Genomic DNA, 15,793 nt, shown 5'->3' on the forward strand with positions numbered 1-15,793 from the left:
TACCGGAGCGCGCACCCCGCGCCCCGCGTCCGCCAGCTGATGCAGCCAAGCGCACTTCGGGCAGCGACGGGGGAAGGAGCGCCGCTTCCGGAGCAGCCGGCAGCCTCTCCCGCTCCGGGAGCGCGGCGGGGGAGACGCGGCGGGGGTGACGCGACGGCGGGCGCTCCTCCCCCGCTCCCTCTCCGGACTCGGAGCGGAGCGAGCGGGGCCGGGGCCGGGAGGCGGCGCGGGAGGGGCGAGGCGCAGGCGCGGCGGGTTGCAGCTGAGCCCCGCGCCGCTCCCGGGAGCCGATGGCAGCTGCACAGCGCGGCCGCCCGGCGGAGCGCGGCGCAACGCGGCGCCCTCGGCGGAGCGCGATGCGCGGGCGGGCGGGCGGCGGCGGCGGCGGCGGCTGCGGCAGCTCTGGGAAGCGGAGGGACGCGGCCGGGCGGCTCGCCTGACCTGCGTGCCCCCCCATCCAGGCTGTGCCGGGCTGTCCCGAAGGATGTCCGCCCAGTCTAAGGGGACCGCATCCTCTTCCTCGTCGCCGTCCGACGGGCCGCCGGCAGCCTCTAAAACGAAGGTGAAGGAGCAGATCAAGATTATCGTGGAGGATTTGGAATTAGTCCTGGGGGACCTGAAAGACGTGGCCAAGGAACTTAAGGAGGTGAGAAGCGCAGGGAGAGGAGAGCTTCGTGGCCCGTCCCCGGTCTGTCCCCCCGGGGTCGAGCATCCCCGCCCGTGGGCCGGGTGTCCCGCTCCCATCGGGGCTCCGCTGCCGCCTCCGCTCTTCCACCACTTCGGCGCGGTGGTCCCAGCAACTGGTGGCCGGGCTGCGCGCGGGGCTGTGCCCCGAGGCGGGGGGGACTGCGTCTGCCTGCGGCGCGCAGCGCTCCGGGACGGGCGGCGCGGATGGAGCGCGGCGGCGCCGAGGGGTTCGCCCTGCGGTTCAGCGGCCGGGCGGCTCTGTCGGGGCTCCTCGCCTCTCGCCCCCTCCGGTGCTGGTGAGGGTCGGGGGTCCCGCAGTCCGGATGCGCGTCCCTTCTCGGCTTGGCGCAGCGGCGCGACGGACGGGAACCTGCCTACCTGCCTCTCCAGGCTGCTCCGAGGCCAGGCAGGATTGCCCTCGCTGTCTTCCTATTGCCGGTGGCGGGTGTCACCTCTGTTCCGTTAATCTGCAGGCGGAGCGCGGTGACTGCGGGAGCTGGGAAATGCTGTAGCTGAAGAAAAACTCCTGTTATCTTGATTTTGCAACACAACTGGTCGACAGATGGTTGGATTATGCTCCGAGTTCAAATCCAGGATCTCAAAGTATTGCTTTATAATCCTGGATTTGACATTTTTAAGAGGCTGTGTCTTTTGCTATCAAATATTAGTTTTCTATTTTAATAACATTGTCAACAAGTTTTATACAACGGGCTTTGGCCATCATAGGCGGTCTGAAATTCACCCAGTGCTTTGTAGGAGGCTGATGTGTGTATCAACACACTGCTCATAGCTGCTGGGCATCTCACTCACAACTCCAGATTTTAAGAAAACACAATTTCTCTCTTCTTTAAAATGCAACTGTCTGTGCTTCTTTAGCTTTGGTTTGGATATTTTAAAGTGGAAGCAAACACTGTTTGTAGGACTGCTCTGCAAACGTTCACAGACTGATAGAGCAAACTGTCTCCTGTTGGTGCAGAAGCACATTTTTCAGGACCTGGAAAGGATGTCCTATGAATGTAAATCATTCTCTGCACAGCATACTCCCAGCTTTCCTCCAGTGAGCAAACAAGATCTCTGTTGGTGGAGGTCGTGTGTCCTTATTTACTGTGGCGTGTTTTATCTAAGCAAACGGGTCTATTCTGTGTGACTGCATTTGTCAAAGAGAATGGGATTTACCTCTGCTTAGTGGGGAAATGGCTTGTGTAGAACTTCTTTTCCCAAACAGAAGTGAAATGTAAAAAGGAAGCTGTAGGAAAATGGTCCTGTAACTTCACTTATGAACCGTAGTGTGTGCATTGAAAGGTGATAGGATTGCAAATCCTTTTTTTTTTGAGAGCAAACACATACAGATACATTTGAAAAGGTTAGTGAACTCTTGTTCATAATCACACATGAGCTCCCGAGTAACGTTTTTCTTTAAATATCTCATAAAGATGATATCTCTGATACTCTGACAAGTGAGGGTTGATATGCAGTTACCTGCTTTTTTACAATGTTATAATTGTGTTAAATATGCTTTGCACAGCATTCATTTTGAAAAGTTGACAGAAGTTTGCCGTGTGAGCATCTCAGGTTGTTTGCCTTTTGTAGTACAGACTAAAATCTGTACAATGCCTCTTGATGCATCTGCAGTGTATACCTTTTAATGTGAAAGTGAGATAACTGATCTTATAAATTAATAGTCATGCTTTCTCACGGGTGATAGTATGCATGGGCAGGTGTTTCATTAAAGCACGTAGGACTCTGGTCCAACAGGTCAGTTTTGGTGTGTTATGCTCAGAAGTGTATCTGTCCTTGGTCAGTGCTTCCTTCTTGCAGGACTAGGCCAGGAGTTAAACCGTGGGATGTAAGTTTGCACTTCCCTGTTTCACTGCAGATTGTGTTTTTCCAAAAATGTTATGACTATTCTTTATCTTCGCTGCCTGTTTGCTGCATTCAGGCTTTTGTGCTCTTGTTTCTGTTGTTCCTATGTTTGTTCATTTGTTTGGCTTTTTTTTCCCCCCGCATTGGGTGTAAAGCATTCTGAGAACATTCTGTTTATATCACTGTTACAATAAAAAAGACTTACATTCTGCATTAGTGGAAGGTTACGAGGGTTGTTTTTTTCCTTGGTTTTTTTTTTTTGTTTGTTTTTGTTTTTTTTTTGGCTCAGTTGTGGTAATGTTCACTCGTAATACTAAAAATTTGTCACTTATAGAGCATTGCTTTTTTTTTTTTTTTTTTTTTTTTTCTCTGTGTCTACTTGTTACTTCTAGTTACCAATAATTTACTTATTTATTACATGGTATTTATTATAGCAGTTTAGGTATTGAGGCAGACTGGATGTTTTCTCATAGTATCCTTCAGCATCCCTTTGTAAAGTTTTGTATTAAAAATACTGTCAAATATTGTTGTTTCCTTGCTTCTAAGTAGACAGTTTTTTAACAGTTAGGCTTATCAGACACGTTAAATGCTAAATGTTCGTACATTTAGCTTTCTATTGTTTACTTACTTGAATGTTTTTGTGCCTGTCCTTTTTTCCAAAGCCTCTTTTAATGGGTGCTGTAACGGCTTTTTTGTTTAAGCAGGCGATCGGTGAGAAATTAGGGAGAAGATGGGCTGTTAAACCCGTTTTATGCATTTTCTGCAAAAACACGACAAAACCATGTGTATTAAAACCTGCACGTGCCAGGAGCTCCACGTCTCTTGGAAGCAGAACATCCCCTCCTTCTCTCCTTATTTTCAGTCTGCTTAGGTCGGAGGGAAGCACAGGGCCTGGGATTGGAGAATGACTGGGAGACATGTTGGGTGGGGTGATCCAAGGGCAGACTGTGAATTCACCTATGGCCTGTGCTGGGGTGCAGTAGGAAGAGGCTCAGCCACTTGTGTCTTCTTGGTAGGCGTGTGTGTTCCTGGCTTTGTGCTGGAAGGGATTACTGTTCCAAACAGATTTGAGTAGCCATTATTTGATGAATATTCCAAAGGAGTGCCAAAAGATTGAGTAACTCTGAATGTTTCTTTAGTCCAGGCTATTGCAAAATTAAGTTGTGAAACCTTCCCCGGGGAATTGGATAAAAGACCTTTTTTCTCTGCAATAGGCTTAGAAAAATGATTGTTACTAAGTGTTTGCAAGTAAAATTTATCCATCAACTACCTCTGTAATGCACTGATGAGCTCTATGGGAAACTGGAGGACTGTGCTAGTCTGAGGTATTTTGAATGCAGAATGCTCAGGGTAGTTCTCTTGACTGATTGTGCATAGGGATGTGCTTGTGTACTTGGATGGCAGGGCATGGAGTTCCTCATTTTTAAGTCTTCGCTGCTTTCACGCTGTGTAATGCTAGACATTTCTGGAGCCTTGTACTTGTTTGTTTACATCAATGAAGTATTCCCTAAATAATTTGATAAATACTTCTAATTGTAGTAAAAACTCATCATACAAAGCAAATTTCTGGAAGTTACGTGTGAAACATTTGCATAGCTTTTAAGTGGCTAAATGTGCTCCAGTCTTTTATCAAAGGGAAGCAGCTGTGTAGCTATTGACAATGTTTAGGATAATCCAAAATGGAGGTTCAGGAGAAGCAGAAGCCCGAATAGGCATTGCACACGCATCAGTAAATTTCCAGTCTCTCTCAGGCTACCTCCTCAGCTCTAAATCCTTCCAAAATGTCTTGCTGAAGGAATGAATGAATAATCCTCCCTCACTTTACTGCTGCTTTTATTTGCCATAAATATGTGATATATAAAACTTGAGCATGACTTAACAGCGTTTTCCAAATGATGATGGAACTAACAGATGAAAAACAAAACCAGAAAGACGCACAAAGTTTGTTACAGAGGTAGATGACCTGTTTCCATAATCAGGCCAGTCGTAATGTTTTTGGGTGTTTGGAGGCATTGGTAATATCCACCTTCAGCAAGATCTGCGGTACGACATCTCATCTATATTGAACATGTTAAACCAGTGTTTTCCATTCCTTTCGAGTCTTAGCTGATGATCCAAATGGCAGTAAGGCAGTTCAGGTTGTTGCATGTTTTTTGGGAATCTAGAAGGCTGCAGAGTGTATCCAACAAGAGGGTTAGAGCAGTGACAGTCAGTGTTATCTCAGTATCTCTGATGCACAGGCAGAAATATAACAGGTAGTGTTACAAAAAAGGTGTTGGGTTCATATTGCAGCATGAAGTGAGAGGGGTTACCCATAGGTAGGGAACATACTGCATAGATGCCTAGGGGTAGACAGAGCAGTGTTCTTCAACACTTCAATCACTTCCTTCTTTTGAGGCTCATCCCTGCTTCATCTCTTCTTTGGGATCTCTACAGATGTCATAGAATCATAGACTCACAGAATGGCCTGGGTTGCAAAGGAGCACAGGGCTCATCCAGTTCCAACCCCCTGCTGTGTGCAGGTCGCCAACCAGCAGCCCAGGCTGCCCAGAGCCACATCCAGCCTGGCCTTGAATGCCTGCAGGGATGGGGCATCCACAGCCTCCTTGGGCAACCTGTTCCAGTGCCTCACCACCTTCTGTGTGAAAAACTTCCTCCTAATATCTAACCTAAACCTCTCCTGTCTCAGTTTAAAACCACTTCCCCTGGTCCTGTCACTATCCATCCTTGTAAACAGCTGTTTATGTTTGTCGTGGTGCTATAGCTTCTTTTGCTGGGTAGTGGCAGCTGAAGGCAGGGGTTGTTAAGAATGTTTCTTCCTACTATTAGGAATCCAGAAAATGCTCTTCTTAAATACAGCTTCTGGATGCCAGCACTCTTAAATGTACCTTTTGAAGTAGGAACATTCCAGTAGACACATGCTCTGTATGGGGCAGTTTCTATGGGTGACACTGAAGCTCTCGTAGTATTTCCATGTCTGTAGCTAGAGTTACAGTCCAGTTCATAGACCAGGACCAAGGCACCTTCCGTCATTTGGCATTGCCTACTCCAAACCTCACTTTTGTTTTCAGCATCAGACTCTTTTTCTGATTTCTCATTGCAGTCTTTGGTGACCGATGCAGCCATGAATCCTAACTGGATGTTTATTGTAAGTAGAGAGTAAGATTCATTATGTAAAGAAAGCACTGCACACAGCTTTGCTGTGATCTGCCCAGGGGTCCATACAGGGCCATAAATACTCACTGCAGGTAAATGAATCACAATTTTCCTTTCCTTTCATTTCTTGTGCTCTGTGAACCATTTCTGCAGTTACACAAAATAGAGGAACGCAGTCTTTTTTACATAAGATTATTTTGTAAACAGTGCCAATAAAGTTAATAGCGCTAAAAGGTAACTATCTAACTTAAAAAGAGTTTCAAGCTTGCCAGAACCTGACTAGATGATTTGGCACTTGGTGAAGTTGCTTTGTGTCTGTAATCAAAACTACCAATAAGCTATTGTGTAACACAATGAAAGGAATAACCAGCATAAATATAGAGCACTGCTTATTAATATCAAGAGGCTTGACAGAGGGCATGCTGTCAATTTTTGCTAGCTGTTTTGTTTCCCTAAACACTCATGTCAGCTACTTCGTTCCCTTTATGCAATACTAAGCTCCTGATAGTAATGGGTATTGTGCAACCATGAGCTAAATAGAGCATATATAAATTCAGTTTTCAAATAAAAACAGTACCACAGTGGAAACATGTATCTTTGTGCTGAAATGTGAACTTCACCCAATCTGTGCACTACTGACCATGATACAGAAAACAAAAGTAGTAAGGCAGGAAGTCTCGTCTGTTGCTGCCAGGCTTTTGAGACTGACTTCAGCGGGAATGAAAACAAGTTTTGGGGAAGCAGAATTTAGTTTCAGGCTTCTTCATTTTTATTAAAAGTTTAGAATTCAGAGGAATCAGTTGCTGCCGTATATATGCATATATACTTTTTTTTTTTTTTTTTTATAAGTGTCATGGAAAAATAGTGTTTTGGTTGAGTACTGTCATTGACATTTTGCAGACTTTTGCCATTTGCCTCTGAAAATTAAACAGTACTTCTGTTCCCATTACTCACATTTTGGAACAAGTTCTGGAACACTGTTCCCACTTCTGAGTCAAGAGGTTACAGCCAAGTTACTTCTTCCAGTCACTTCGTACTCAACAAATGTATTCTCCTTATGGGGGAAGTGGGAGAGAAATGCGCATGTCCTTGAGTTTAAAGAGTTCTTTCCCTTGGTGCCTAATTCACAGTATCCTTGTGAACTGCATCACTGTCCTCTTCTAGTTTTCATGTCATTTAGAACTGCAAAATGTTGGTGGCTTATAGTTCTTGCTAGCCCTGTTCTTTGGGAGGAAAGTGAAGTGAGTGGTGAGAAGCCTCACAAGTAACTCATGCATATCTTGTTTGGTGCTGCCATCCTGAAATATTCAAGGGGATTATTATAGTCAGACAGACAGAGCAAATGTGTCTATTTTGCACATGTGCTGCTGTCCTTGTCAAATAAACTGCAGCAGCAGCAGGTAACGTCAAGATAATACCAGCTGTCCTATCTGTATGTCAATGGTTTGCAGGCCAGTTTGGCCTATTTCCATGACTAATGGGGTGTGGGGACCCTTGGACCCACACCCCAGGAGAGGGAGAAAGGGAAAAAGGGGAAAAATCGGTAGGGAGGTGGGCCTAAAAACGAAACAGTGGCAACAATCTGAGAAGGAAAACTAATTTACTAAATAAGATACAGAAATGCAAGATAACGCGATATAATAGAATATAATTGGAATTGAGGCTCATAAATCAACTAAGATGAGAGAGAGAGTGTCCAAAACCAAAGGCCTTACTCTAATGCTGAGGGCAAGATGTCTAGGAGCACGCACTGCAGGCAAGCAGCAAAAGGAAAGAGGAACATCCCGTGACTTGTGAGCAGTTTAATCTTTCCCTCTGAACAGAAAGTGGAAAGAGAAGAGTGAAAAGTCCTCTGGGATATGTAGTTCTTCTTTTCTGAGAACCAGGTACCCAGAAAATCAGCAGCCCATGTGACTGGAGCATCAACTCTTTTAACTCCCAGTGCTCTACATGATGTTACGGCGTGGAATACCGACAACAAATCCATAGAACCATCACCCTGTACCTACATGAGTCTTTGTTTTTTTCTGCTACTTATGAAAGGGGTGAGAAAATCCTGCAGCGTCTTTCTGGCTGCTGTGCACATGCTGGATGCTTGGGGTGGGGCGGGTGGGTGGCTGAGCCATTCCTGTTGAGTCTGAAATTACCGTACTACAACTGATTGCAGTGCTGACAAGAAATTATGGAAGCAGTACTGTCGGTTGCTGCTTTTGCAAAAATAATGGTATGTTCATATGTCTTTAAAGGTTAACAAACTCATCCATCCATTGTTTCATGCAGCATGTGCCACATCGCATCATGAAGACCGAGGGCACTGTTGTTGAATCCCTTCCAGATTTCATTGCAGATTTTTTTTCTCAGTAATCTGAAAAAGCGTTCAATGGTGAAACGCCTTCTTTTTTTTTTTTCTCCTCCTCAAAGCTTTTTTGATAGCAATGCAATAATTATCCTAGTCTTTCATCAATGATGGTATTATAGTCTTCTCAGCATGGTGTGTCCGCAGATCTTTCAGTGAATGCTCCAAGGTGGAAGCAGAGGACATCCTTACTTTCACTGTAGTGGTTTTTGTTGTAAGAAAGACAATTTTTGCACTTCCTAGAGCAATGACAGAAGTTGATCATTTGGTTAAAGTGAGACTATCTGCACAGAGTTCCAGAACCCATATGGGGAGACGGAGCCTTCCCAATGAGGAGGAAGGTTTGTCCTTTCCAGTGAACTACAGAAAGTGAGCTTGGCATATTATCCTTGAAGTATTAAAGTCATGTCTTGATGTCTAATAAAGTCTTATACTGTTTTTGTAAATTACTTTATTGGAAAGTGTATTAAAACAGGCAACTAAAGGAAATAAAACCAAACTGAAAACATTAATAAAGCATGTTGAGCTTGCATTAAATAACAGGTGATTGGTGTGCATTCGTGTCACTCACTGTCCTGCCTGTATACAATTATTATGAAAAATCAAAGTCAGTACGTTTATTTCTTTACTGTGTCATAAGAAAAACAAAGAATATTTCTTTTTTTTTGCATGCTTTGTCATTGAGATTCTTCCATTTTGTTAGAAATGGGTGAAAATAATATATTCACAGCATTAATTTTCTAATTTCTTGTAAGTGTATACTAATGGAATAGTAATTGTCCATCTAAAATAATACAGTTCAGTATTTATTGGAGAGTGTTGATGTTGAAAGAGGACCTGTGGAAATCTTCCAAGCCAATCTAGAAACAACTAGAGCGGATTGCTTGGGATCTTTTTTGGTTAACTGTTGAATATTGCCACGAATGGAAACTCTACAAGCTCTCTGGGCAACCTGTGCCTGTGTTGCTTCACCTTCACAGAAACAGTGTGTTTCAAGGTGTGCCTGTTGCCTGTTCTTCTCTCATTTAGAGGAGGAGTCAGTCTTCTTGCTTCCTTCTATCAACTGTTCATATACACTGAAATAAGATGTTTATATACATTGAAATAAGCCTCAGGTGCTGGACGCACCAGTCTCTTGATCATCTTCCCAGTGTTTTGCTGGACTTGTTTTAGTGAGTTCATATCTGTACTCCAAATCTGCTGTCAAATACTCAGATATACATTGAATTAAAGTGCTATGTTAACATTACCTTCCCTTAATAAACATTTCTTAATGTGAAAATATAAAAGTGATATACATATTATGTTTCTTCATTTAAATTGCAGTAGTAAAAGATTATTCACTTATCACTGTCTGTGATTTGAATCTGCATTTTACTTGCTTTCAAAACCAGCAATAGATAACAAATTTGCAGTGTGAGTCCATGTATGAATACAATGGATGCAGGCACCAGGAGACCAATGTGATCATCTTCTATGACCAAGTGACCTGCCTGGTGGATGAAGGAAATCTATCCACACTTTAACAAAGACTTCAACTCTGCCTCCCACAGTATTCTCCTGGAGAAGCCAGCAGCCCATGGCTTGGACAGATTTATTCTTCACTGGGTAAAAAAACACCTTTATGTCTGGGCCCAGAGAATGGTGGTGAATGGAATTAAACCCAGTTGGCAGATGGTCTCTAGTGGTGTTCTCCCCGTGGTCAGTATTGGGGTTGTCTGTGGGAATACAAGAAAAACTGTTCAGAGCAGCATATAAACAGCATGATAACCACTAGAAGAAGAACAAACATCTCATGGCTCTGATTGGATGAGCCGTGTTTTGAGTGTTTTGCAGAATGCTCTGCTGACATGTAAAGGTGGATGGGAAAGTTGCAGAGGTGGATGGGAAAGCTAGAAAAAGAAAACTTCTGAAGGTATATAAGTGATGTGAAAACTTGTAATAAACGATTTGGATCATTCACATCTGAGTCCGTGCATCAGACGCTGCAGTTGTCCCTGTTTATTATCTTTACTGGTGATCTGAATGAGGGCATTGAGTGCACCCTCAAGAAGTTTGCAGATGACACCAGCTTGGAAGGAAGTGTTGATCTGCTTGAAGGTAGCAAGGCCCTACAGAGGGATCTGGGTAGGCTGACTGCTGAGCTGTGGCATCCTGGCTTGTATCAGAAATGATGTGATCAGAACTATGGTAACAGAGCTAGTGTAGCAAAACCAGGGAAGCGATCATCCCTGGCATTGGTGAGATTCGAGTACTGTGTTCAGGGCTTATCACTACAAGACATTTGAGGACCTGGAGTGTGTCAAGAAATGGGCAATGAAATTGGTGAAGGGTCTGGAGCACAGATGTTATGGAGAACAGCTGAGAGAAGTGGGACTGGTTAGTCTTGAGAAGAGGAGGTCAGGGGGACCTTGCTGCTCTCTACAACTACTTGAAAGGAGGCAGTAGTGAGGGGGGGATCAACCTTTTCTCCCAGGTAATAGCAATAGAATGAGAGGGAATGGCCTCAATCTGCACCAGGGGAGATTGAGGTTGGATACTAGGAAAAATGTCTTCTCATGAAGAGTGGTCGAGCACTGGAATAGGCTGCCTAGGAAGTGGTGGACTCACCATCCCTGGAGGTGTTCAAGAAACAAGGAGATGTGGCACTGAGATAAATGGTTAAATGAGGTTTGGTGGGCTGAGGGTTGGACTTGATGATTTTATTGGTCTTTTTGAACTTTCATGATTCTGTCATTCCATATTTATGTATATACATATGGCTGCTGTGTATATCATTGGGCAGTTGTGAAAGGAAGTAAGGGCTGCAGCTCTTCAAGAATACCAATCTGTCACATTTTTACATGAGACTGATATGTCCTTTTCCCCACCTCCAGATTAAACCGTCCTGGAAAACCCAGTGTAATTACTCAAATGATGTGAACCATTCAGGTTATTTTTTTCCCTCTTCTCCAGCTTCTGCATATGTGAATTTTTGCTTTGATTTCTCAAATTCTGTGCATCATACTAGTCCTTCCATTTCCACAGAACTCTTCCTTTTCTTTAACTAGCCCCTTTTCTCTTTCCTATCACTGCAGTTTCTGCTGTTGCTTCTGCCCTTTATCCATGTCACTGTCATCAGGTATCAAAATGATATGTTAGTTCTTTACAGGAAGGACGTGACATGCGTGGGCTGTCAAAAATGAGCATGCTTGTCTGTCCTTGAAAACAGGCTCAGGAATATCAAAATCCTAATGTTGGTCTTAAAAATTTGAGATGACTCTTTAGCATACTAACATGATGGTTCTCCTCATGCATCCTTTGCATGCTAGTAGGAGATTGTCCTCTGCAGGACCTCAAAGTGGTTTCAGTCCTACCTCTGACTCAATTTCCAATAAACTAAAGCAACAGAAAGCTCTGTTGTTAGATTGTTACTACAAGCAGAAAACTTCTAATTTGAAGTGAATGGTAGTCTGAGCTAATATTGTTGTTCAGCTTTCTAGTTCAGCATACAGAATACTTAAAATTCACTACATCCTTCCTCAAAACACTGTGGCGCTATTTTGTGTAATAAATGATTTTCAGTTTCCAACTAGAACATGGTCTTGGTGTTTGTTCTGATAGTTTCAGAGGCAATTTGACTGTGCTAAGTGTACAAGAGCTTATAGTCTGAGCTTTATCTGTAATGCTATCTGTACCACTGGTACAGTTGAGTCTTATTGGACTTGGATTGCTTGAAGGACAATCATTTTATGGGAAGTTAGAGCTTTACTGAAGCAATGGCATTTGGATAAAGAAATGTCCTGCGTATGATCATGGTGTCTGGTATCTTGTATCTTTTATTTAGCATACGAAACTATACTAATCTATTTACCTTAGCCCATGAAGTAATTTCTGTTTCTTGAAATCCAAGTGCAAATGGTACAGTGGACCTATAAGGCTTATAGAAAATTGGTACTTTGACCAGACTGGGAGTCTGGATTGGACCAGACTATCTTGAGGCAAGAGAATGAGGAATTTGGGATTGCTAATTTTTGTTTTTTTCTGCTGACAAGTGATTTGGATTCACTTATTTTTCATATAGTGCTTACATGATCTCATCTATTAACAAATTTCCTACTTTTTTTCTTATGGTTGGGTTGCAAGCACTTCAAATCATATGAAAATACATCATTAAATAATTAGTTTTATTAGCTATCATAAATCTAAGAGCAGATTCTTTTGTGGTGTGATACTGTGTAACCATCAAGGTATTTGTCTGAGCTGTGATGTCAACTTAGCTTGATTAGCGGAATAGAAAATAAAGTGTAAAAGAAAAGTGTGTGAGACAATACAGCTGCACAAAGGAAAGCAAACAAAAATAAAATCCACAGCAAAAATTACACATGCAAAAAACCCCAAGCTGTATTATTATACAGAGCAATCTTTAAAGTAGGACTGGATGGATGGATACTTTGTGCAGCAAAAATCAGAGTACTTTAGGTGCTGAGGAGGTTAAGCTAGAAAAAAAACTATGCAAAGTGCACTGTGAGAGCTTTTTACTTAAAACAGACTGTACATACACTGTCTCTTTTTTTTTCAGATTGTCTTGAGGAACTTTTTATTTCACTGTCCCTAAGGTGGTCTATACTGAGTAAAGTTCATTTGACCTTAATAGAGCTGTGCCACCTAATATTAACTCAGTCACTAGCCTTTTGTCCTTAAGTAGTGCCAGTCATTTTGGGGGTTTCCAAGTGTATGTGTGAGAAGTTGGTGTTTGATTCAAGGGTTCAGAATGTTCTTTATGTCAGCAGAAGGTAAAACCATAGTACTTGTAAGGATAATAATCTGTAAGTATTGCAAGGTTACAAGTCTTTTGCTAAGGCTGAAATCCTTCATTCACCAAGGAAATATAGTGTAAGACTGGTTAAAACTAGACACAGGTAGTAATTTTACATTTACATGCTGGGTAGCAGAGGGAAACGTCTTTCAAAATCTTCAAGAAAATCAGTCCTTTAAAATCTAAAAAGGCCTTAAAAGGTCTTCTGGATTCTTCTGTTGACTAGTATCAGTTGCCAGATTCTAAGTCTTGCATATAAGAAACCTAATGGTAAACCTGCATCTTAAGAATGGCTGCAGTGTACCATTTTTAGGAGCTGCACACATCTAATATCTTGAATCTTTACTTCAAGTTTCTTAAAAATAACAAAAAAATATGAAAGAATACCACTTTTTTAATACTTCAACAGAATATGTAGTATATGTGGAAAGTTATTTCCTCTATAATTTGGTGGTCTGCTGCAAACCTACAACTGCATAAAAGTAAGAATTATTCTGGAGAGTGATTGCTTAACAGGGGTTAGACAGTGAAGAGTACTAACAGCAAAAGCTAATAAATAATCCCTTGGAAAAATTCTTTCTTCAGCAAAAATATAAACAACCCTCTTGATACTTTGTGCTTTGAGGTCAGGTGTAGTTATAATAAACTTACGGATTTTGCCTTTTTAAAAAATATTTTGGAAGATCTTGTGGTTCGTTTGGTAAACATGAAGCATGCTTCTGTTTCATCACCACTACTTTCACCACTTCTGACAGTAACTTCTCTTGGTGTGGTAAATATCTTAGTACTTTGTGACAGCCATTCTCAAATGATTTTGATTTCTTTTATAGCTACCCCTTGTAAAAATGGCAAGGCTTGTAGGAAATTGGGGATGAGACAACTTTCTAAAAACCAAATTCTAATTTTACCAACAAGTTTGTTCTGATAGGCAAAATACTCCTTCCAGGTTCACACTTGGGAGAAGTACTTCAATAATTCAGCACTTTGATACCCCAGTACTTCAGTGCTTCAGTAGTTCAATACTTCTCAGCTTAATTTATTTAATTGATGTAAAATAAGGCATCATTGTTATCAGTGTGAATTACAGTTCTGATATGCTTTCCTTCTATGTATGGTTTCCTAGGCATGAAAAGCATTTTACTGGAATGATAATTTACTCAAATTACTCCTTGATCAAATGGAAATAACCATTGGATTTTATAGTAACCAAATGTCTTAAATGTCTGTTTCCAATAGACTTATTTGTTTACTGGGTTTTTGTAGAGTAACTAGAGTCTAGCAAAATGCCATAAAATAATTGTTCTTGGAAGAACTTTGTTTTATACTTTGCATGTAGCATGAGGACAAGACCTTATTAGCATCTTACTTTCCTCTAATATAGATTAGTAGCTACTGTGTGACCTTTAAAGCTTTCTTCCAATGAAGGTGATGTTTTTGGAGTCTGCAATGCAAGACAGATTTAGGAAGCACAGAAAAGTGTTTTTTGTGAACTTGAATATTTAGTTTGGATAAAAATCCTCAAATAGGCAAACAAATAAAAATTTGTTAAAATTTTAGTAATAGTAGAGATTAAAAGATTTATAACAAAATCCTTTCCCTTTGGCTGTACCTTTATTTCTGCTTCTGATTATCGTGTTGCATTTGACATTCCTGTTTGACAGAGTGCACCCTATTGCATTTCTATTAACCAAGTGCACCCTCAGCACACCTGCAGATGACACCAAACTGTGGTCCAGTAAGCCAACCGTATCCTGGGCTGCATTAAAAGAAATGTGGCCAGCAGGGCAAGGGAGATGATGCTGCCCCTCTACTCTGCACTAGTGAGGCCTCACCTGGAGCACTGCGTGGGGAGTCCTCAGTACAGAAGAGGCATGGAGCTGCTGGAGCAAGTTCAGAGGAGGGCCACAGAAATGATCCCAGGGATGGAACACCTCCCCTACGAGGACAGGCTGAGAGAGCTGGGGCTGTGCAGCATGGAGGAGAGAAGGCTGCGAGGTGACCTGAGAACAGCCTGTCAGTATCTAAAGGATGGTGAGGCACTGGCACAGGTTGTCCAGGGATGGGGTTGATGCACCATCTCTGACATTCAAGGTCAGCCTGAATTGGGCTCTGAGCATCCTGCTCATTGGATGGAGGTTGGACTAGATGACCTTTGAAGTGCCTTCCAACTCAAGCAATTCTATGGTTCTATGTGTATGAGAAATTAACATACACAGAGCATTGTGGCATTCTGTTCCAACTACTCAATAGAAATTTTCTTTTGTGAGCTGAGCATGTGCTATATGAAATTTTCTCTGTTCATGCATGTACATCCTCTGGTGAAGTGGCTGCACATACACAAGGTGTTTTTCTAAAGAAATTCCTTTTTTAAGGCGGCAGCACATCCTGCTTCTGTCTCCACAGAAAGAGATTTCTCTGAAAAAATAATTGTTTTTAAAGGACACCAAAGAGAACAAATTATCTTAGTTATTTCTGAACCATATCTGAGGGATAACAACACTGTAAAAGCTCTGTAGAGAGTCACAGGCTGAGTGGAAGTATTTGCAAGACAAGTTGTGTGATCTGCTGAATCATTGCGTTATGCATATTATTGGAAAAGAAATTGCAATCTGTACGTTTTTGGGAAAGAAACTTTGAAAATGAGTTGTCCACTTCCCAAATGAGAAGGCTAACATTGCTTTAAGTTCAGCAAGACTTTAACAGTTCTGTCCTATTAAGTTTTTGCAGTGTTATTCTACAAATATGTCTGAATGCACATTGACACAGTTTTATCAGCTTGATTTGCAGACTGCTTTTGGGGCTCTGTGGCTTGTGCTTGCTTCGCTTACCAAGATTTATTCCTGCGCATGTGTAGTGAAAATTACCATACCTATAAAGAGTAGGAATAAGAATTATTTGTGAATTTTGTTCCTTCTTCATCCAAGTGTGTGAGA

At 42.1% G+C, this 15,793-nt stretch overlaps 1 protein-coding gene across 1 annotated transcript in view; it reads left to right on the forward strand.

Moving 5' to 3' along the window:
• Positions 1–484: 484 nt before the first annotated feature.
• Positions 485–15,793, forward strand: part of PRR16 (proline rich 16) — a gene marked incomplete at both ends in the record, with an annotated part of 102,277 nt that continues 86,968 nt past the window's right edge. Inside the window, one exon of the mRNA XM_079548554.1 lies at positions 485–646. Coding sequence (XP_079404680.1) covers positions 485–646 — 162 coding nt within the window. The remainder of the gene's footprint in view (positions 647–15,793) is intronic.

The sequence above is a fragment of the Tetrao urogallus genome (genome assembly GCF_951394365.1).
Source record: "Tetrao urogallus genome assembly, chromosome: Z".
In the NCBI taxonomy this organism is placed as follows: domain Eukaryota; kingdom Metazoa; phylum Chordata; class Aves; order Galliformes; family Phasianidae; genus Tetrao; species Tetrao urogallus.